A 24,054-nucleotide genomic window follows, 5' to 3' on the forward strand; every position below is an offset into this window, starting at 1 on the left:
ACAAAACAAACAGAAAAAAGCTATTTGACATGCGCACAGCCCCTAGCCAGGCAATGTGGCAGCGCGAGGGGGAATAGCCTATACAGGATTCGCATTTCTTTGACTTTGTGCGATTAATTTACCAGCTATGAAACAAAACGGCAGAAATACTTTGAAAACAGCTACTGCAGCATTTATTTTACTATAAATGTGATCATACTTGACTATTTTTATTCACAAATACGAAATAAATGCTCGCACTGTGGAGCTCTGACCACCCGCCAACGTGGCTGGTGAAATAGACATCTTACCCACAATGCCAAAACCCACCCGCATTTAGCAGGTGTCGGGTGTTACTTTTAGGCTCTGCCCATCACATTACAGTAGTCCCCAGGCCCATCACATTACGATAGTCCCCAGGCCCATCACATTACGATAGTCCCCAGGCCCATCACATTACGATAGTCCCCAGGCCCATCACATTACAGTAGTCCCCAGGCCCATCACATTACGGTAGTCCCCAGGCCCATCACATTACAGTAGTCCCCAGGCCCATCACATTACGGTAGTCCCCAGGCCCATCACATTACAGTAGTCCCCAGACCCATCACATTACGATAGTCCCCAGGCCCATCACATTACAGTAGTCCCCAGGCCCATCACATTACGATAGTCCCCAGGCCCATCACATTACAGTAGTCCCCAGGCCCATCACATTACGGTAGTCCCCAGGCCCATCACATTACAGTAGTCCCCAGGCCCATCACATTACGGTAGTCCCCAGGCCCATCACATTACAGTAGTCCCCAGGCCCATCACATTACGATAGTCCCCAGGCCCATCACATTACAGTAGTCCCCAGGCCCATCACTTTACGGTAGTCCCCAGGCCCATCACATTACCGTAGTCCCCAGGCCCATCACATTACAGTAGTCCCCAGGCCCATCACATTACAGTAGTCCCCAGACCCATCACATTACGATAGTCCCCAGACCCATCACATTACGATAGTCCCCAGACCCATCACATTACGATAGTCCCCAGACCCATCACTTTACGGTAGTCCCCAGGGCCATCACATTACAGTAGTCCCCAGGGCCATCACATTACAGTAGTCCCCAGGGCCATCACATTACAGTAGTCCCCAGACCCATCACTTTACGGTAGTCCCCAGACCCATCACATTACAGTAGTCCCCAGGCCCATCACATTACAGTAGTCCCCAGGGCCATCACATTACAGTAGTCCCCAGGGCCATCACATTACAGTAGTCCCCAGGGCCATCACATTACAGTAGTCCCCAGGGCCATCACATTACAGTAGTCCCCAGCCCCATCACATTACCGTAGTCCCCAGCCCCATCACATTACAGTAGTCCCCAGGGCCATCACATTACAGTAGTCCCCAGCCCCATCACTTTACGGTAGTCCCCAGCCCCATCACTTTACGGTAGTCCCCATACCCATCACATTACAGTAGTCCCCAGGGCCATCACATTACGGTAGTCCCCAGGCCCATCACATTACAGTAGTCCCCAGACCCATCACTTTACGGTAGTCCCCAGGGCCATCACATTACAGTAGTCCCCAGGGCCATCACATTACAGTAGTCCCCAGCCCCGTGGTGTTTGTTTACTAGAACACAACGAGAGCCACACGAAGTGTTCGCCAGGTGATCTAATTACATTTTAGTAATTTAGCAGACGCTCTTATCCAGAGAGACTACCGTGAGTGCATACATTTGTTTGTACTGGTCCCCCGTGGGAATCGAACCCACAACCCTGGCCATGCTCTACCAGCTGAGCTACACGGGACAGTATGGAATTCACAACTAAATGATCGCCAGCTAGATATCTTATAACTATTAAGTTAACCGTCTAAAATTTGCTAAAAGCTCTGCAGTTGTGCATTTGGTTAGCTATCTAGCTAAGTGGTTCGCTTCTTCCAAAATCAAGCATTCACTTGGTAACAGCAGAGAATCCACTCCTGGATCAAGAGCCTTGGTAACAGCAGAGAATCCACTCCTGGATCAAGAGCCTTGCTGGCTAATATTCGTTTTGTACACGCAGCAAACTGAGTAGCATTTTTGAGTTACTTGTATAGTTTAGGTCAGAAACTATACAAAATGATTGCAATGCGCTCATTAGCATTCTCTATGGGATTTTACATGTACTTGTTAGCATTGCTAACCTTCAGATTACAGAGTATAAAAGGGGTTTGAAAATTGGATTTAATGGAGCTCTGTGGGCTGCTCAAAGTTTCAGATATGTTTTTATAACCCAACCCTGATCTGTACTTCTCCACAACTTTGTCCCTGACCTGTTTGGAGAGCTCCTTGGTCTTCATGGTGCCACTTGCTTGGTGGTACCCCTTGCTTAGTGGTGTTGCAGACTCTGGGGCCTTTCAGAACAGGTGTATATATACTGAGATCATGTGACAGATCATGTGACACTTAAAGTCTACCTGTGTGCAACCTAACTAATTATGTGACTTATGAAGGTAATTGGTTGCACCAGATTTTATTTAGGGGCTTCATAGCAAAGGGGGTGAATACATATGCACGCACAACTTTTCCGTTATTTATTTTTTATACTTTTTTTAAACAAGTTAGTTATTTTTTCAATTCCAATTCACCAACTTCGACTATTTAGTGTATGTCCATTACATGAAATCCATATAAAATTCAATTTCAATGACAGGTTGTAATGCAACAAAAGAGGAAAAACACCAAGGGGATGAATACTTTTGCAAGGCATTGTACATGTGGGTAGAGTTAAAGTGACTATGCATAGATCATAAACAGAGTAGCAGCAGCATAAAAGAGGGGGTGGGGTGGGGTGGGGCGGGGGGACAATGCAAATAGTCCGGGTAGCCATGATTAGCTGTTCAGGAGTCTTATTGCTTGGGCATAGAAGCTGTTAAGAAGCCTTTTGGACCTAGACTTGGCGCTTCAGCACCGCTTGCCGTGCGGTTGCAGAGAGAACAGTCTATGACTAGGGTGGCTGGAGTCTTTGACAATTTGTAGGGCCTTCCTCTGACACCGCCTGGTATAGAGGTCCTGGATGGCAGGAAGCTTGGCCCCAGTGATGTACTGGGCTGTAGAATGCCTAAATTAAGGTTGGCAATAGGTTTAGGTACCTAAGAATATTCCTGCATGTTTATGGGCCAAGAACTTCATATTTTCTCCTACCCCTGCTCTCCTTATTAGATATTATATTATATATTAGACATCTATGGCTTGGTATCAAATGTCATCGCCATAGTTCTCATAGTAGCAGTAAACGGCACCAAGTGATATGAATGATGGAGAGAGATGTGAAAGGGAGCAGGGTTACAGCCTCGCTCTATCCAATCGTAGCAGTAGGATCAAGTTTCAACCCGCCCATTTCTTGAAAGATAGCCGAACTAGCCAATTGAGTTGTTTTCGAATTTTGTCCTGGCAGTAGGTCTTTGCCATCTTAAATTACCCAGCTTATCAAGAGATTTACCATTCAAATAAAATTACCATTATGTTGGCCTCCTTGACCCCCCCCCCAAAAAAAAAAAAGAAATCGGTATCAGCCCCAAAAAATCAATTTTGGCCGTTCTCTACCTTCAAGTACAATCTCACAATGTGCCCAATGACGTACAGTGGGGGAAAAAAGTTTAGTCAGCCACCAATTGTGCAAGTTCTCCCACTTAAAAAGATGAGAGAGGCCTGTAATTTTCATCATAGGTACACGTCAACTATGACAGACAAAATGAGAAAAGAAAATCCAGAAAATCACATTGTAGGATTTTTTATGATTTTATTTGCAAATTATGGTGGAAAATAAGTATTTGGTCAATAACAAAAGTTTCTCAATACTTTGTTATATACCCTTTGTTGGCAATAACACAGGTCAAACGTTTTCTGTAAGTCTTCACAAGGTTTTCACACACTGTTGCTGGTATTCTGGCCCATTCCTCCATGCAGATCTCCTCTAGAGCAGTGATGTTTTGGGGCTGTCGCTGGGCAACACAGACTTTCAACTCCCCTCCAAAGATTTTCTATGGGGTTGAGATCTGGAGACTGGCTAGGCCACTCCAGGACCTTGAAATGCTTCTTACGAAGCCACTCCTTCGTTGCCCGGGCGGTGTGTTTGGGATCATTGTCATGCTGAAAGACCCAGCCACGTTTCATCTTCAATGCCCTTGCTGATGGAAGGAGGTTTTCACTCAAAATCTCACGATACATGGCCCCATTCATTCTTTCCTTTACACGGATCAGTCGTCCTGGTCCCTTTGCAGAAAAACAGCCCCAAAGCATGATGTTTCCACCCCCATGCTTCACAGTAGGTATGGTGTTCTTTGGATGCAACTCAGCATTCTTTGTCCTCCAAACACGACGAGTTGAGTTTTTACCAAAAAGTTATATTTTGGTTTCATCTGACCATATGACATTCCCCCAATCCTCTTCTGGATCATCCAAATGCACTCTAGCAAACTTCAGACGGGCCTGGACATGTACTGGCTTAAGCAGGGGGACACGTCTGGCACTGCAGGATTTGAGTCCCTGGCAGCGTAGTGTGTTACTGATGGTAGGCTTTGTTACTTTGGTCCCAGCTCTCTGCAGGTCATTCACTAGGTCCCCCCGTGTGGTTCTGGGATTTTTGCTCACCATTCTTGTGATCATTTTGACCCCACAGGGTGAGATCTTGCGTGGAGCCCCAGATCGAGGGAGATTATCAGTGGTCTTGTATGTCTTCCATTTCCTAATAATTGCTCCCACAGTTGATTTCTTCAAACCAAGCTGCTTACCTATTGCAGATTCAGTCTTCCCAGCCTGGTGCAGGTCTACAATTTTGTTTCTGGTGTCCTTCTACAGCTCTTTGGTCTTGGCCATAGTGGAGTTTGGAGTGTGACTGTTTGAGGTTGTGGACAGGTGTCTTTTATACTGATAAGTTCAAACAGGTGCCATTAATACAGGTAACGAGTGGAGGACAGAGGAGCCTCTTAAAGAAGAAGTTACAGGTCTGTGAGAGCCAGAAATCTTGCTTGTTTGTAGGTGACCAAATACTTATTTTCCACCATAATTTGCAAATAAATTCATTAAAAAATCCTACAATGTGATTTTCTGGTTTTCTTTTCCTCAATTTGTCTGTCATAGTTGACGTGTACCTATGATGAAAATTACAGGCCTCTCATCTTTTTAAGTGGGAGATCTTGCACAATTGGTGGCTGACTAAATACTCCCCCCACTGCATATAAACCCTGGATTACTATGTATTGGCCAATGAGAGGCTTTGAAGCCACCCATTAGGAGCCGTCAGTCCTCCATAGGAATTTCAATTGAATGTTTCAAGGACCAAATTACATGTATTTAAGTATTTGTTGTTGTGGTGGTGACAGTAACATTAGTACACTCTGAAAAAATACTTTTAAAGGATTTATTATTTTCAGATCTCATTATATTATTTTAAAGTTTAAGGTGTCTGTAATAGAGTATACGTGTCAAAAACGACTGTAGACATTAATAAATGCATTTATATAGCATCCAAAATATATATATATATTTTTTACAATACCACACCCCCTGTAAGTCATCCAGGGTTCATTTGATGTGCCCTGTCTGTCTGTGGGAAACGTGGGAAAGGGCCGTTGTTGTCATAGCAAAGTACTGGGGCGGCGCACAATTGGCCCAGCGTCGTCCAGGGTAGGGGAGGGAATGGACCCGGCAGGGATGTAGCTCAGTTGGTAGAGCATGGCGTTTGCAACGCCAGGGTTGTGGGTTTGATTCCCATGGGGGGGCCAGTATGAAAAATTAAAAATAAAATAACGATGTATGCACTCACTAACTGTAAGTCGCTCTGGATAAGAGCGTCTGCTAAATGACTAAAATGTTTTTAAAAATGTACTCTGCACTCGCTCTGGGCAGAGACTAACTGCAAGTTGAACTCTGAGATACACTCCTAAATTGATAGTGCAGTTCGTTTAGGTTATTTTACAGCTAACTAGATACTTCACATGCCGATATTGGCTTTGGTATTATTGTGTGGAGCTACGTTTGCTAGCTAGCTACCTAGCCAGCCAGCCCAGAGAGAGCATTGCATTGTGGGTTTTGTAGTCGAGTTCAGCTACAACAGATTTCCACACCGAGTTTCACATGTTGCTACCAACCTTGTTATAACGGCAAAATGAAACATTTGTTCACAAAAAATATTGTTTTAAATCAGAATTAGTGGTTTAGGGTGGATTATCCCTTTAAGGGTTTTCATATATAGTCCTCTTTAAAAGAACCTCACTCAGTTCTCTAAAGTGAACTCTGGGGTAAAAAATAAAATGCTAAAGATCTCAGTTCCCTTTGTATTCACACTGCCCTTGCCTTTGGATGAGGACTCAGTTCCCTTTGTATTCACACTGCACTTGCCTTTGGATGAGGACTCAGTTCCCTTTGTATTCACACTGCCCTTGCCTTTGGATGAGGACTCAGTCCCCTTTGTATTCACACTGCCCTTGCCTTTGGATGAGGACTCAGTTCACTTCACCTATTTTGCGGTCCGAATACCCTTTGCATTCACATTGCTATGTTTAGAAAGGAACCAAGATCTTTTTCCAACATTCAGTAAATGCACTCTGGGTTTTTACAAAGTGCAGGACAAGCCATTCCATCAGAATGTGTTATCAACGGCTAGACATACCTACTTACATTTTGGAAGCTAATAGATTGCATTTAGTTAACAGATGAGGCATAATAATTGTAATTAAAAGACACCAATAATATTTACATGTTAATATTAACAGAAGAAATAGCAGAAGAATAACTGCAGATTAAATAATGATGTAATTGAAAATCGTAAACCCATAGTAGGCTACTGGCCCTTTAAGACCTAGAATTGATTTTGTACCTTATGTTCTCACTGAATATGTGTGTGTTCTCACACTATTCAAACTCCACAATCGAATTAACAGCTTATGAAGCCCTCTTAGCCTATAGATCACATATTGCAACCAAATAATCTGAACTAAACTCTACACATATTGACATTTCTGTGCGTCCTTGACAATCGCTAATCAATAGGCCTGTCCAAAAACAGCAACAAAAAAAAATCCCCACAAACCTACACATCATCTTCTCTCTTCTGTGGCGCCAATGTGAGATAGTTTATGGCAGGGGAAAACGGTGTTGCAGTGGTCTAGTGTGAGGGGTTATGGCAGTAGTCTAGTGTGAGGGGTTATGGTAGGGGAAACAGTGTTGTAGTAGTCTAGTGTGAGGGGTTATGGCAGTAGTCTAGTGGGAGGGGTTATGGCAGTAGTCTAGTGTGAGGGGTTATGGCAGTAGTCTAGTGTGAGGGGTTATGGCAGTAGTCTAGTGTGAGGGGTTATGGCAGTAGTCTAGTGTGATGGGTTATGGCAGTAGTCTAGTGGGAGGGGTTATGGCAGGGGAAACAGTGTTGTAGTAGTCTAGTGTGAGGGGTTATGGCAGTAGTCTAGTGTGAGGGGTTATGGCAGTAGTCTAGTGTGAGGGGTTATGGCAGTAGTCTAGTGTGAGGGGTTATGGCAGTAGTCTAGTGTGAGGGGTTATGGCAGTAGTCTAGTGTGAGGGGTTATGGCAGTAGTCTAGTGGGAGGGGTTATGGCAGTAGTCTAGTGTGAGGGGTTATGGCAGTAGTCTAGTGTGAGGGGTTATGGCAGTAGTCTAGTGTGAGGGGTTATGGCAGTAGTCTAGTGTGAGGGGTTATGGCAGTAGTCTAGTGTGAGGGGTTAGGGCAGTAGTCTAGTGTGAGGGGTTATGGCAGTAGTCTAGTGTGAGGGGTTATGGCAGTAGTCTAGTGTGAGGAGTTATGGCAGTAGTCTAGTGTGAGGGGTTATGGCAGTAGTCTAGTGTGAGGGGTTATGGCAGTAGTCTAGTGTGAGGGGTTATGGCAGTAGTCTAGTGTGAGGGGTTATGGCAGTAGTCTAGTGTGAGGGGTTATGGCAGTAGTCTAGTGTGAGGGGTTATGGCAGTAGTCTAGGGTGAGGGGTTATGGCAGTAGTCTAGGGTGAGGGGTTATGGCAGTAGTCTAGGGTGAGGGGTTATGGCAGTAGTCTAGTGTGAGGGGTTATGGCAGTAGTCTAGTGTGAGGGGTTATGGCAGTAGTCTAGTGTGAGGGGTTATGGCAGTAGTCTAGTGTGAGGGGTTATGGCAGTAGTCTAGTGTGAGGGGTTATGGCAGTAGTCTAGTGTGAGGGGTTATGGCAGTAGTCTAGTGTGAGGGGTTATGGCAGTAGTCTAGTGTGAGGGGTTATGGCAGTAGTCTAGTGTGAGGGGTTATGGCAGTAGTCTAGTGTGAGGGGTTATGGCAGTAGTCTAGTGTGAGGGGTTATGGCAGTAGTCTAGTGTGAGGGGTGTGGGAATAATGACAAGCCAACCTGGAGAGCTGTGTTCACATTGCACTAAAAAGGAAACCGGACCGCAGAGGTGGTCTCAGTTCGGTTCGCTTCGGGGGCTCTTTTGAGGGGTCTGAGTTCCTTTGAAGTGTTCACTCTGCACAACATTATTAAGCAAATCGTACAGTTCAACAACCAAAAAATCTGAAAGGGACCAAGTGTGATAACACCCTGCGGAGCCAGGGCGAGACCTGGGTCGGAAAACGTAACTCAATGCAGGGATGTGCCACTGTACTCTAAATATTGCCTATATCCAAGCTGATACACCAAGATTGAAATACTGGTCGTTATCCTGAAAACTGCTATTTTTCAGTGTCAGTCAAACTCTGTTGTTCAACGCAAAGTGCCATTACATAATGGCTGCTGTGGCTACTGCAAGCTAGCATGGGGACGAAAAGAGCAGCTTTGTGGAAAAACAAATGGTCATGAGACAATGTTTTTCAACCCATATCTCGCGCCGGCTCCACGGTGTCTTAAGCCCTATTCGCATTGGGACTAGCATTACTAGAGAACGTTGGTTATGTAATTATTACTCCAGAATGTCCGATATTCCAGAGGACGTTTTGGACGGAATTTGTTAGTTTTTTCTCCAAACTGACCCCTGTAATTTTTTTCTAATAAATTGACAGTTATAATGGAAGCCTGAAGGTTTGTATTCTAGGTGTGATGATATTTCAACATGTCCAGGTGATAGTGCCACACTGATAACTCGAGCTTGGTTTAGAAGTTTTTAAACCATACCAAACCATCTTTGGTATAATGTCACCATAATATTTGAATTGAGGAAGTCTGATCATAATCATTAGGATATTATAGCAATCTGCAGTACGTCTTAAATGCCCCCCAGCCTTCAGTTGTGAGCTAAACAGTGCACTTGCGCTTGAGATGTGTTTTAAGACTATGGATGAGAAAGCTAACTTAGCATTTCCATACGTTTAGGTCAGCTGTATGCTGCTGCTTTGCCATCTATTCACAGCAAGGGTTAAATAGGCCCGATATCTTTTACTGATAATTAAATAAATAAAATAAATTGGTCATTTAGCAGACGCTCTTATCCAGAGCGACTTACAGGAGCAATTAGGGTTAAGTGCCTTGCTCAAGGGAACATCGACATATTTTTCACCTAGTCGGCTTCGGGGATTAGAACCAGCGACCTTTCGGTTACTGGCACAACGCTCTTAACCACTAAGCTACCTGCCGCCTACTGATGCATTTGCCAATATTCAATTAATAGCACAAAACATATAAACAAAAGCATTCACTGTGAAAGTTGATAGGCAACATGTAGGCCATTCATATATAGCTTACACTTGGTTCAGTTTATCGAATGTTATTGTATTCTTGTGCAAACCGCGAGCAACATCTGTCAAACTCAGACATTTCTCTCGAAAACGCAGGGACGTCGATTCGCACGGGACCAGTATTATCAGAGGACCTTGGAGTTCGCCAAAAAACAGTAGGTTATTCTGGCTGGAATTGCTACTCTCCTGCCATGTAAAAATTATAGAGATGGCAGAGTCGGAAGGTCCTACAATTACAGATGCGGTGTTTTGTGCTCTTGCACATAATTACATTACCCGACCTCCCCCCCCTAAAACTAATCCTGTCCGAATAGGGCTTTAATCTGACCCATGATGGCAAATTCAGACCCCAGTGCAGCTCAAGCGTAACAGTAGGGTCGGAATCTGCTGGCTATCTTCACAGAGGCTCCGAAACCAAATAGTGCGATAAAACTACACTCGACAACCCTAACGAAGAACTGACACGAATCATTCTAATTCTATGAGAGCAAAACAAGGCGATGTTATAGAACGTAAGACTGCTGCAGGACGATTGAAAACAGATTGATTCACCCCCGTCTCGTCTATGCAAGCAGAGAGTAGTTGTTCTACAAATTTGCTGACGGTCGAGTACATCCAAATGTGCCTCTCTCTCTCTCTCTTGACAAAGAAGCAAATTGACAAAACACTTGGCAACAAGGTCGAGCCCAATAAAGTCGTTTCAAAACACTGAATTCTAAACAAATAATAATCGCCAAGAATTACATCCTTGTTTAGGAGGCGTGATACATTTCACTTTGAGGTTATAACGTAAAGCCAAATAGCTCTCGACGAGTTGTCGATCTCGGTGGCTATAATGTCACCCCAGACAACTCCGCTGGTCCAGTCATCGGCCCCCGACTCGAAATAGTGTCTCCCAACCATTATCAGGCAACAAAAAACGACGAATTCATTTCGACGAGGGGCAACATCGAAATGTGTCAAACTGCCGCAGAACAACTACTACTACAGCCACTAGAAGGAGCGAGTTATGTGACTCAATTGCAACATTGTTGCTGGGCTAAAATCAAAGCAACAAAAGAAACGTAGCCTAGTTCAGATTCGCAATTTACTTGTGAAACTCTATAAAAAAAACGTAGCTGTTGTATTGGAGAGTCGATGCAAAGGCGAAGGGGAAATTTGACTGATGTAGCCACAGTCTTACGTAAGGACTAGCTCTGACTCCAACAAGGCAGCATTTTCTCTCGGTTAACGTTAACTATTCGATGCCTACCAGGCATCCACCCCATTTGAAAGTGTTCGTCGTGTTAAAAATTCCACCACAACAGTCGGTTGTTAAACCCGGTAGAAAGTGATCCTCTCGGTACAATTATGAAACAAGTCGACAACACGGCAGGTTACAACGAATGACGTTAGCGAGTCGCATTGTTCAACACAATAAATAAAGTATGAGATTTTTTTTTAAACGAGCAAATAGGTTGCCATAGCTGTTGCACTATTCATAAAATAAAATGATTCACCGATTACATGTTAGGTTAACGTGTGCATTTAAGAGTTACGATTCCATGTTCACGATTTATGTTTCATTCATTCCCCTAGCTTAATCTTGATCACATAACAATCCGTTTTGTTTAGGCATCGAAATTCAATGTAGAGAAGTCGGTAATTTTTTTCACCGTCCTATGGCATGCAAAAGCACGATCCCTTACCTATGAAGTCAAGTTGAGAATGTTTTCTTTCGACGAAGAAGGAAAGGTTCAGATTAATCCATAAAATCATTTAATCCTAAAATCTTCCAGGTTTTTTTTGCGTTTGTCCGCTGACCCCAGTTCGGTTTGATGTTGGTAATGTGAATTCGACAAAGTCGTAAGCCGTGTCCGTAGCCAGCGAGCTGTTGTTTCTCTACGATCCTCTCTCTCCGCTTCTCAAAACTGACTGACAGATACACAACCCCGCCCCCACGTACATCAATCTGTTCGCTCATTGGACACGACGTCGGAGTTGCCGCCCTTTGGCTTGTAATGATTGGCTGCTTTCAGATATATTTTTAACGACAGCGCGGAAACAGCGACGCAAGGGTTGCTGGGAGATGTAGTCATAAGGGGATATATTTACACCCTTACATAGGCTGGAGAGAGACGAGACAAGAAACGATGCAACAAACTACAACTGCCAGAGTTCCCAGCGGGACAGGCGTACGGGAAAATGGTTTGTGGAGTGCCCCACCTACTCCTGCGCTTGCTCTGTGAAGGAGACATGGCGTATATAGCTAGCAGTAGGAGAGAATGAGCATTTTTTCGACCAAATCATCTTGGCTCCATATCTTGTTGCTGGCTCAGTGAATCGCCATCATGGTGTTGTTTGGAGAACTATGACAATATTTCATTGTATAGTTACTTGGCGTCTATTCGTAAGTTCATATCGATCAATTATGATCTTCTTAATATTTTTTTGGAATGTTTAAATAAAATTATCTGAAAAAGCTTGTTGACCTGCGCGCTAATGTTAGCAAATTGGCTAGCTAAGAAAAGGGGCTGAAAGCGGAAGTGGGGACGTTTCCGTATACCGGTTTCCGTATGGGTGGAGCTATGTGTTTACTAACTGCAACATGAACATTGTTTCTTTGTGAAATATGACTAGACTACAGAACAAAAGAAAGAGTAACAACTAAGCTGAACATGTTCAATTGTTGTTTAATTGTTTTTGTTAGTGACTTTTTTTCCTTTGTTTTGTTAGCTAGTGACTTGTGGGTTTTGTAAGTCGCTCTGGATAAGAGCGTCTGCTAAATGATGTAAATGTAAATGTAAATGAGTTGGCAGCACAATCATTCTCATTTGCACGCTCATTGCTCATAGAAAGATATTATAAATATTGGGGTTGCATTCATGATTGTTTTGCCATTTGCAGTTGGATTCGCAACAACCGTGACTCCACAATAATGAAGCCGTTTGTCAGTTTCACATAGAATTAGAATAGAACATTATTCTATTATACTGAACAAATATATAAACGCAACATGTAAAGTGTTGGTCCCATGTTTTCCATACCCACAAAAACCTTATTTCTCTCATTTTGTGCACAAATTTGTTTACATCCCTGTTAGTGAGCATTTATCCTTTGCCAAGATAATCCATCCACTTGACAGGTGTGCAGTGGCGATTTTAGTGTGTCAATCTTGGTGGAGCAAACTCCTTTTTTTCTCCTCTTTTTTTTTTTGAGGCATGCCAGCAAAGCCACAACGCTAAACAATACATTAATTGCACTATAACGGTGACAAGTGGGGCCTACATAAAGCTGTCCCAACAGCAGAGTCCCAACACCTTACCACTGCTCCACCTGGCTATCAGCGGAGCCTTCTCTGGCAGCGAAACAGTTCATTCAGCCTCATTTACTGCCTTTAAAAAAAAACATTGCTGATATGGCTGACTTGCTTAAACAAATGTGGTTTCTACTGACAATTGAGATGTACAAACTATGGCATAAGGGGACGACGAGCAGATTAGAGGCAATCCATAATTTCGATTTAAGACATTAATGAGTCTCCCGAGTGGCGCAGTGGTCTAGGGCACTGCATCGCAGTGCTAGCTGTGCCACTAGAGATCCTGGTTCGTATCCAGGCTCTGTTGTAGCCGGCCACGACCAGGAGACCCATGGGGTGGCGCACAATTGGCCCAGCGTCGTCCAGGGTAGGGGAGGGAATGGCCGGCAGGGATGTAGCTCAGTTGGTAGAGCATGGTGTTTGCAACGCTAGGGTTGTGGGTTCGATTCCCACAGGCAGAAAAATAATAATGTATGCACTAACTAACTGTAAGTCGCTCTGGATAAGAGCGTCTGCTAAAAAATTATAAATAAATTTAAAAAATAATGAGCGAGCTAGGACGGACATAGTCAGTATAACAAGATCGAATCATGATGACGTCAGTGATCTTCAGGTCGGAAATCTAGAAAGAAGACAGAGTTCCCGACTTGCAATTCCGAGTTGGATGACCGTTCAAAATGTATTTTCACAGTTGGAGCTAGTTTTTTTTCAGAATTTCCAGTTGTCTTGAACTCACTGAAGTCTGAGATTTCCCAGTTGCGAGTTTCGAGTTGTTTTGAGATCGGCAGAAGTCATGCTGGATTGACAGCATGGCCAATGTTGAATGTTTATCCTTTGTCGTGACGTGACTTACTTAAATGTATGACTGTTATTTATCGAATCACTTATCTATGTTTAATTGTCACTCGATTAAATTAATCATTTAACAATTAACTCATTAGGAATTTGGGGCACCACGGAAGAAGTTGTTTAACGCGTTACCATCTCCCGAAATTAAACTCTTAGAAGACATGTTATATATCGATAACAGTCACTTATTAAATAATTACCTCTTATCAGTCTCATTCTGAACGTCGCATAATCCTTGAACCTGCAAGAACCCTAACCTTATTGATGAATCAGCAATACACAAATTTGCTTAATTATTTATTTACTAATTAACTAAATAATAACACAATACAAACACACACACACAGGTTATTGATTACTAATGTAATACAATGAAAACAGGTCCCTAGTGGACTGGACTAACAATAGCATGAATGGTTGGGTAGAAGGAGGGTCAGAATGGAAGGGAGAGACAGTTTGAATCTCTATGGGTAGTTACTTTGGAAACTACGCTCACAGTAATCATAATACTTATGCACCCTAATAATCGCTCATTCGGATTAGAAATGCAACATGTATTAACATATTGCTGTCCTCAATAGTTGAGTTGATGATGTAGGACTCAGGTTTGCCCCACCAGAGATCTCAATGTCCTTGGTAGAGTTTCTGGTCGTAGTTGTGGTCAGAATGGATACTTCAGATGTACCAGCGGTTGTCTGAGAGGGATTGTCCTTCCCAACTCGTGTCTTTAGTGAAAGTTCTCTAGACGAATATACATGCCAGCTGCAGACTGAGATGATAAGGTCTAGTGCATTGTCTCCTTCTTCACCTCGTGTAGAGGTTGAGAGTTTCAGAGTTTCTCCATTTCAAACGTGTGGACTAACGTCTCACGTTTTCTGGTCTTTCTAGTCTAACTATTTTGTAACGTGTAGCTTCACGCTTCTTGGTCTTGTGTCGACCATTTTAAGCCACTGGTCTGGTAGAAATTCAACCATTTGCGACGTTTGGCTCACGCTTCACGTCTGCTGATCTGTAGTGTTTCAACCATTTTAAGCCATGGGGCTTGCTGGTCTGAGGTGAATTTCGTCACAAGGCTTTTTATGCACTCGGGGTAAAATGGGCATTCCATCATGTTTGTGCTCATCTAGGCGTGGCCACTGACTGAGAACACAACATGGTCCTCTGTAGCTCAGCTGGTAGAGCACAGCACTTGTAACGCCAAGGTAGTGGGTTCGATCCCCGGGACCACCCATACACAAAAAAATGTATGCACACATGACTGTAAGTCGCTTTGGATAAAAGCGTCTGCTAAATGGCATATTATTATTATTATTATTATTATCAATATGGAAAACAATCATCTCATCTAGAATGCTAAAATCACATTGTTATCTTCACATAAGTATTATTATACTTAATCATTTGTTTTATACAACAATTAGATGCAAACCTCATAACTGGGAAGTGTACCCCCCCAGAGATACAGTTATGTTGTTATACCGTCTTTAATGACATCACAACATAGTAACACATTTCACTTGATTGTTCTTTAAGTCCCCACCAACCATTTCCCACGTTCTTTTAAGTAGGAATATTGTTTCATTATCCACTTTTGGATGTTGGAGTCTTGGCGGGAAGACTTCCTATGTCTCACAGGGAAATTCCCTCTCCCAAAACTGCATGGCACAGAAAATAAAGTTTCTGCAAGGAGTTTGCGACTTGTCATAAAACTGGCCCCCAGGAAAGGGGGTGTTCAAACTTTTGCCTAGCCGGAATCTTTGATCCTCCGCCCATGAGGGCAAGTCATGACACCTTTTTTTAAAGCTTGGAAAAAAGACCCTTAAACTCAAACTTGGACCACACATCCACTCCACTGAATAGCAGGCTAGTGATTGCATTGCAATGCTTGCAGTTAGCCACTGATTCCTTCCAAACCACTCATTGTTGAATTTGCGATTTCTAACTTGTTGTGTAATGTTTATGTCCAATGGCCGATGAGCACCGATACGTTTTATCGATAATTTCTCTTCATTATTTCTCTTCATATGACAAGGATTGAAATGTATTTGCCAGTAGATTGCCGACTTGATTCATGATGGCTGCTAACTTGCTAGCTAAGATTTTGAAAGTTTGATGTTGACATGATCAGTCCAATCAAAGCTACGGTAGCTATAACGGGATTTGATGTCATTTTATCTATGGCCAATGACCTTGAGCCTTCTTGGATGTGCACTTCTATTGTAACTCTATGGCAGCACCCAGGGGGTAGATCTGGCGGTGACATAGTGTCCCCATGAGTGACAGAACACTGAGCCAATCACGGGGCAACTAGAGAACATTACCAACCCCTACGCTCTGTATTTTCCGCTGGCTGCCCCACCACTGCAGAAAGCACTGAGCTAGGCTGAAACATCTCCATTTTGGAGCTGCCTTTACTCAAGAAAGCAAAAAAGAGACCATGTTTGTATACGGCTTTAACTCAATTATTATTTTTTTCCTTTTTCTCACATTGTTTGCAAACTGATATGTGACACGTATTAATGCCAAAATAACATGCAAAACAGGCACACATTTTATATATACAGTACCAGTCAAAAGTCTGGACACACCTACTCATTCCAGGGTTTTTCTTAATTTTTACTATTTTCTACATTGTAGAATAATGGTGTAGACATCCAAACTGTGAAATAACACTTATGGAATCATGTAGTAACCAAATAAGTGTTAAATCAAAATATATTAGAGATTATTCAAAGTAGCCACCCTTTGCCTTGATGACAGCTTTGCACACCCTTGGCATTCTCTCAACCAGCTTCATGAGCCGGTCACCTGGGATGCATTTCAATTAACAGGTGTGCCTTGTTAAAAGTTAATTTGTGGGATTTCTTTCCTTCTTAATGCGTTTGAGCCAATCAGTTGTGTTGTGACAAGATAGGGTTGGTATACAGAAGATAGCCGTATCTGGTAAAAGACCAAGTCCATATTATGGCAAGAACAAATAAGCAAAGAGAAACGACAGTCCATCATTATTTTAAGACATGAACGTTTCTTCAAGTGCAGTCGCAAAAACCATCAAGCGCTATGATGAAACTGGCTCTCATGAGGACCGCCACAGGAACGGAAGACCCAGAGTTACCTCTGCTCCACAGCATTCTGCAGCGATATGCCATCCCATCTTGTTTGACCTTAGTCCCACTATCATTTGTTTTTCAACAAGATAATGACCCAACACACCTCCAGGCTGTGTAAGGGCTATTTGACCAAGAAGTAGAGTGATGGAGTGCTGCATCAGATGACCTGGCCTCCACAACTGAGATGGTTTGGGATGAGTTGGACCGCAGAGTTAAGGAAAAGCAGCCAACAAGTGCTCAGCATATGTGGGAACTCCTTCAAGACTGTTGGAAAAGCATTCCAGGTGAAGCTGGTTGAGAGAATGCCAAGAGTGTGCAAAGCTGTCATCAAGGCAAAGGGTGGCTATTTGAAGAATCTCTAATATATTTTAATATAGATTTGTTTAACAAAAATCTCCAATTTGGACTCCAGACCAAAGGACAAATTTCCACCGGTCAAATGTCCATTGCTCGTATTTCTTGGCCCAAGCAAGTCTCTTCTTCTTATTGGTGTCCTTTAGTGGTGGTTTCTTTGCAGCAATTCGACCATGAAGGCCTGATCCACGCAGTCTCCTCTGAACAGTTGATGTTGAGATGTGTCTTTGACTTGAACTCTGTGAAGCATTTATTTGGGCTGCAATCTGAGGCTGGTAACTCTAATGAATTTATCCTCTGCAGCAGAGGTAACTCTGGGTCTTCCATTCCTGTGGCGGTCCTCATGAGAGCCAGTTTCATCATAGCGCTTGATGGTTTTTGCGACTGCACTTGAAGAAATATTCAAAGTTCTTGACATTTTCCATACATGTCTTAAAGTAATGATGGGCTGTCGTTTCTCTTTGCTTATTTGAGCTGTTCTTGCTATAATATGGACTTGCTCTTTTACCAAATAGGGCTATCTTCTGTATACCCCCCCCACCCCCTTTGCTATGACACTCCAAATTGAGCTCAGGAGCATCCAATGTAATTTGATCATCCCTGACATGTCACTACAACTTAATTTAGTCCACCTGTGGCCAATTCAATTGTTTGGACATGATTTAGAAAGAAACACACCTGTCTATACAAGTTCCTACAGTTGTCATAGAGACTGAGGGAGTACAGGGCTTAGCATGTCTTTCGAGGAGGCTAAAAATAGATTTTGGCTTGGAAAAGTTGAATATTTTAAGGAGTTGGGTAATTGGTTAAGGGAGGAGGAGGGAAAGAGAGAGGTTGAAAAGACAGAGGATAGGTTTGAATCTGTTGAAGCTAGCAATAACAAGGGACTGGGTCAGTCGAGGAAGATATTAATAATAATTAGTCATTTATCAGACGCTCTTATCCAGAGCGACCTACAGGAGCAATTAGGGTTAAGTGCCTTGCTCAAGGGCACATCGGCATATTTTTCACCTAGTCGGCTCGGGGATTAGAACCAGCGACCTTTCGGTTACTGGCACAACGCCCTTAACCACTAAGCTACCTGCCGCCCTATCAGAGACAGGCGATACTGTATCAGTTGACAAGGTTATAATGGGGCAGAAATGGCATTTAACACTGTACTAAATGTTTACAGTAGCAACTGCTTTACAATACCCATGATTTTATTTATTTCTTAGTTCCCTTTCTCTCTCCTCCTGCAGGTTAATTGATAGGTGGAAACAGCAAGCGATGGATGGAGACATGGATTCAGCCGGGGCAGGGCCGGAGAGAATTCTACTGGAACCTTACAAGTACCTGCTGCAGCTGCCAGGTACATACACACACTATATATATATATATATATATATATATATATATATATATATATATATATATATATATATATATATATATAGAGAGAGAGAATATCGGAAACAGCTGGGGGGGGTCATGGTCATGGCCTGTATGAGACTACAGAGTCCTCCCGTCTTTCAGCTCTGATATCTTCGTCATACTTTTGATCAGACTGAGCCCTGAAGGAATAGGATGGTATTAGGTTTACGTAGATGGTGTTGTCATGTCATTTAATGGACTAGGGAGCGGAACATCAAGCTGTTGGGAACAGCCCCTTGAGGTATTGATCAACATCTGCCTTATCCTTTTCACCTCATCTAACACATTATTTACTTTCCTTTTTAGTTCTTTATTGTTTCTCAAGGTTGGAGGCCGATAACATCGCGGATTCCCATCGGACCAAATCCTTCAATGCCCTTGAAGTTTGCAGTTGTCTAAAAAAAAACACTGATTTGCTCAAAACATATTTTTTTTTACTCTTTAGTGCAGGATTGTCGAACTCATTCCATGGAGGGCGTCTGCTGGTTTTTCCTTTCAATAAAGACCTAGACAACCAGATGAGGGGAGTTCCTAACTAATTAATAAAGACCTAGACAACCAGATGAGGGGAGTTCCTAACTAATTAATAAAGACCTAGACAACCAGATGAGGGGAGTTCCTAACTAATTAATAAAGACCTAGACAACCAGATGAGGGGAGTTCCTAACTAATTAATTAAGACCTAGACAGCCAGGTGAGGGGAGTTCCTAACTAATTAATAAAGACCTAGACAACCAGGTGAGGGGAGTTCCTTACTAATTAATTAAGACCTAGACAACCAGGTGAGGGGAGTTCCTAACTAATTAATAAAGACCTAGACAACCAGGTGAGGGGAGTTCCTAACTAATTAATAAAGACCTAGACAACCAGGTGAGGGGAGTTCCTAACTAATTAATAAAGACCTAGACAACCAGGTGAGGGGAGTTCCTTACTAATTAATTAAGACCTAGACAACCAGATGAGGGGAGTTCCTTACTAATTAATTAAGACCTAGACAACCAAATGAGGGGAGTTCCTTACTAATTAATAAAGACAGACAACCAGATGAGGGGAGTTCCTTACTAATTAATAAAGACCTAGACAACCAGATGAGGGGAGTTCCTTACTAATTAATAAAGACCTAGACAACCAGATGAGGGGAGTTCCTTACTAATTAATAAAGACCTAGACAACCAGGTGAGGGGAGTTCCTAACTAATTAATAAAGACCTAGACAGCCAGATGAGGGGAGTTCCTAACTAATTAATAAAGACCTAGACAACCAGGTGAGGGGAGTTCCTAACTAATTAATAAAGACCTAGACAACCAGGTGAGGGGAGTTCCTAACTAATTAATAAAGACCTAGACAACCAGGTGAGGGGAGTTCCTAACTAATTAATAAAGACCTAGACAACCAGGTGAGGGGAGTTCCTAACTAATTAATAAAGACCTAGACAACCAGGTGAGGGGAGTTCCTAACTAATTAATAAAGACCTAGACAACCAGGTGAGGGGAGTTCCTAACTAATTAATAAAGACCTAGACAACCAGGTGAGGGGAGTTCCTAACTAATTAATAAAGACCTAGACAACCAGGTGAGGGGAGTTCCTAACTAATTAATAAAGACCTAGACAACCAGGTGAGGGGAGTTCCTAACTAATTAATAAAGACCTAGACAACCAGATGAGGGGAGTTCCTAACTAATTAATAAAGACCTAGACAACCAGGTGAGGGGAGTTCCTAACTAATTAATAAAGACCTAGACAACCAGATGAGGGGAGTTCCTAACTAATTAATAAAGACCTAGACAACCAGATGAGGGGAGTTCCTAACTAATTAATAAAGACCTAGACAACCAGGTGAGGGGAGTTCCTAACTAATTAATAAAGACCTAGACAACCAGATGAGGGGAGTTCCTAACTAATTAATAAAGACCTAGACAACCAGATGAGGGGAGTTCCTAACTAATTAATAAAGACCTAGACAACCAGGTGAGGGGAGTTCCTAACTAATTAATAAAGACCTAGACAACCAGATGAGGGGAGATCCTAACTAATTAATAAAGACCTAGACAACCAGGTGAGGGGAGTTCCTAACTAATTAATAAAGACCTAGACAACCAGGTGAGGGGAGTTCCTAACTAATTAATAAAGACCTAGACAACCAGATGAGGGGAGTTCCTAACTAATTAATAAAGACCTAGACAACCAGGTGAGGGGACTTCCTAACTAATTAATAAAGACCTAGACAACCAGGTGAGGGGACTTCCTAACTAATTAATAAAGACCTAGACAACCAGGTGAGGGGAGTTCCTAACAAATTTTTACTTTAATTCAACAATCAAGTACAAGGGAGGAGGGAAAACCCGCAGACACTCAGCCCTCCGTGGAATGAGTTAACCCGCAGACACTCGGCCCTCCGTGGAATGAGTTAACCTGCAGACACTCAGCCCTCCGTGGAATGAGTTAACCCGCAGACACTCGGCCCTCCGTGGAATGAGTTAACCCGCAAACACTCGGCCCTCCGTGGAATGAGTTAACCCGCAGACACTCGGCCCTCCGCGGAATGAGTTAACCCGCAGACACTCGGCCCTCCGCGGAATGAGTTAACCCGCAGACACTCGGCCCTCCGCGGAATGAGTTAACCCGCAGACACTCGGCCCTCCGCGGAATGAGTTAACCCGCAGACACTCGGCCCTCCGCGGAATGAGTTAACCCGCAGACACTCGGCCCTCCGTGGAATGAGTTAACCCGCAGACACTCGGCCCTCCGTGGAATGAGTTAACCCGCAGACACTCGGCCCTCTGTGGAATGAGTTAACCCGCAGACACTCGGCCCTCCGTGGAATGAGTTAACCCGCAGACACTCGGCCCTCCGTGGAATGAGTTAACCCGCAGACACTCGGCCCTCCGCGGAATGAGTTAACCCGCAGACACTCAGCCCTCCGTGGAATGAGTTAACCCGCAGACACTCAGCCCTCCGTGGAATGAGTTTGACACATGCTTTAGTGTGTACCTTACTGTAGTTATAGTGCATTCGGAAAGTATTCAGACCCCTTGACTTTTTCCACATTTTGTTACGTTCCAGCCTTATTCTAAAATTGATTATTGTTTTTTTTCTCATCAATCTACACACAATACAAATGACAAAGTGAAAGCAGGTTTTGTAGATTTTCTGTGTAAATGTATTCAAAATAAAAAACAGACATAGGTATTCAGACCCTTTGCTATGAGACTCGAAACTGAGCTCAGTTGCATCCTGTTTCCATTGATCATCCTTGAGATGTTTCTACAACGTGATTGGAGTCCACCTGTGGTAAATTCAATTGATTGGACATGATTTGGAAAGGCACACACCTGTCTATATAAGGTCACACAGTTGACAGTGCATGTCAGAGCAAATGCCAAGCCATGAGGACGAAGGAATTGTCCGTAGAGCTCCGAGACAGGATTGTGTCGAGACTAAGATCTGGGGAAGGGTACCAAAACATTTCTGCAGCATTGAAGGTCCCCAAGAACACAGTGCCTCCATCATTCTTAAATGGAAGAAGTTTGGAACCACCAAGACTCTTCCTAGAGCTGGCCGCCCGGCCAAACTGAGCAATCAGGGGAGAAGGGCCTTGGTCAGGGAGATGACCAAGAACCCGGTGGTCACTCTGACAGAGCTCCAGAGTTCCTCTGTGGAGATGGGAGAATCTTCCAGAAGGACAACCATCTCTGCAGCACTCCACCAATCACACCTTTTATGGTAGAGTGGCCAGACGGAAGCCACTCCTCAGTAAAAGGCACATGACAGCCCACTTGGAGTTTGCCAAAAGGCACCTAAAGACTCTCAGACCATGAGAAACAAGATTCTCTGGTCTGATGAAACCAAGATTGAACTCTTTGGCCTGAATGCCAAGCGTCACATCTGGAGGAAACCTACAGTGAAGCATGGTGGTGGCAGTATCATGCTGTGGGGATGTTTTTCAACGGCAGGGACTGGTAGACTAGTCAGAATCGAGGGAAAGATGAACGGACCAAAGTACTGAGAGATCCTTGATGAAAATCTGCTCCAGAGTGCTCAGGACCTCAGACTGGGGTGAAGGTTCACCTTCCAACAGGACAACGACCCTAAGCACACAGCCAAGACAACGCAGGAGTGGCTTCGGGACAAGTCTCTGAATGTCCTTGAGTGGCCCAGCCGGAGCCCAGACTTGAACCCGATCGAACATCTCGAGAGACCTAAAAATAGCTGTGCAGTGACGCTCCCCATCCAACCTGACAGAGCTTGAGAGGATCTGCAGAGAAGAATGGGAGAAACTCCCCAAATACAGGTGTGCCAAGCTTGTAGTGTCATACCCAAGAAGACTCGAGGCTGTAATCGCTGCCAAAGGTCCTTCAACAAAGTACTGAGTAAAGGATCTGAATACTTATGTAAATGTAATGTGGTCCTCTGTAGCTCAGCTGGTAGAGCACGGCGCTTGTAACGCCAAGGTAGTGGGTTCGATCCCCGGGACCACCCATACACAAAAATGTATGCACGCACGACTGTAAGTCGCTTTGGATAAAAGCGTCTGCTAAATGGCATATTATTATTATTATTATTTATTATTATTAATATTTCAGTTTTTATTTTTTAATACATTTGCTAAAATGTCTAAACCTATAGCAATAACAAAGGCAAATTCAAGGAACCTCCAAAGAGGCTGAGAATGTTCATCTCTACATTTCATTTACAGGACACCTGGAGATTACTATTCCCAACTACAAAATATTTTTGTTTTTGTTTTGTTTTTTAGTAAGAATCTATAGAGGAATTGACAACATTTTGTTTTTATCCAAAAATGCACTCAAACATTTACTGGGTTCAAAAATCCATGACTTAGTGATTTCGGATCATTCTCCTGTATCATGCTTAATTACAACAGAAAATACACAGATTGAAGAATGAACCGAGCGCATCAAGACTGTACATTTTATTTTAGTAACTTTTACCATTACAAATGTAGACGTATAGGACATAGAAAAGCCGACCCCGGTATAATTTGGGATGCTTTTAAGGCGTACATTAGGGGAATGATAATCTCATACTCAGCAAAAGTTAAATCTGAGTTAGTGATTTATTTATTTCTTAGAAAAAGGCCATAAGTCTTTACAAGGTAAAGAAGAAAAAAAAATGTCTGAACTTCAAAGGAATATTTTATTTTTACTTTTTGAAGAGAGCCAACAACTACAGGTATACTACAAATACAGTGGGGAGAACAAGTATTTGATACACTGCCGATTTTGCAGGTTTTCCTACTTACAAAGCATGTAGAGGTCTGTAATTTGTATCATAGGTACACTTCAACTGTGAGAGACGGAATCTAAAACAAAAAGCCAGAAAATCACATTGTATGATTTTTAAG

General features: G+C 43.0%; 2 protein-coding genes across 3 annotated transcripts in view; one reads left to right on the forward strand and one right to left on the reverse strand.

The window, feature by feature from the left end:
• The window catches only part of LOC121580594 (AT-rich interactive domain-containing protein 4B), an 88,591-nt gene extending 77,032 nt beyond the window's left edge, over nucleotides 1-11,559 (reverse strand). Inside the window, exon 1 of the mRNA XM_045214043.1 lies at nucleotides 11,354-11,559. The gene's annotated coding sequence lies outside the window, so the exon portion shown is untranslated. The remainder of the gene's footprint in view (nucleotides 1-11,353) is intronic.
• Nucleotides 11,560-11,875: 316 nt separating this feature from the next.
• Nucleotides 11,876-24,054, forward strand: part of ggps1 (geranylgeranyl diphosphate synthase 1) — a 41,279-nt gene continuing 29,100 nt past the window's right edge. For both annotated transcript variants that reach the window (XM_041895552.2, XM_045214044.1), the window contains exons 1-2: nucleotides 11,876-12,054; nucleotides 18,518-18,627. In XM_041895552.2, coding sequence (XP_041751486.2) covers nucleotides 18,546-18,627 — 82 coding nt within the window. In that variant the 5' untranslated portion in view covers nucleotides 11,876-12,054; nucleotides 18,518-18,545. The remainder of the gene's footprint in view (nucleotides 12,055-18,517; nucleotides 18,628-24,054) is intronic.

The sequence above is a fragment of the Coregonus clupeaformis genome, unplaced genomic scaffold, assembly GCF_020615455.1.
Source record: "Coregonus clupeaformis isolate EN_2021a unplaced genomic scaffold, ASM2061545v1 scaf0191, whole genome shotgun sequence".
NCBI classification, from domain to species: domain Eukaryota; kingdom Metazoa; phylum Chordata; class Actinopteri; order Salmoniformes; family Salmonidae; genus Coregonus; species Coregonus clupeaformis.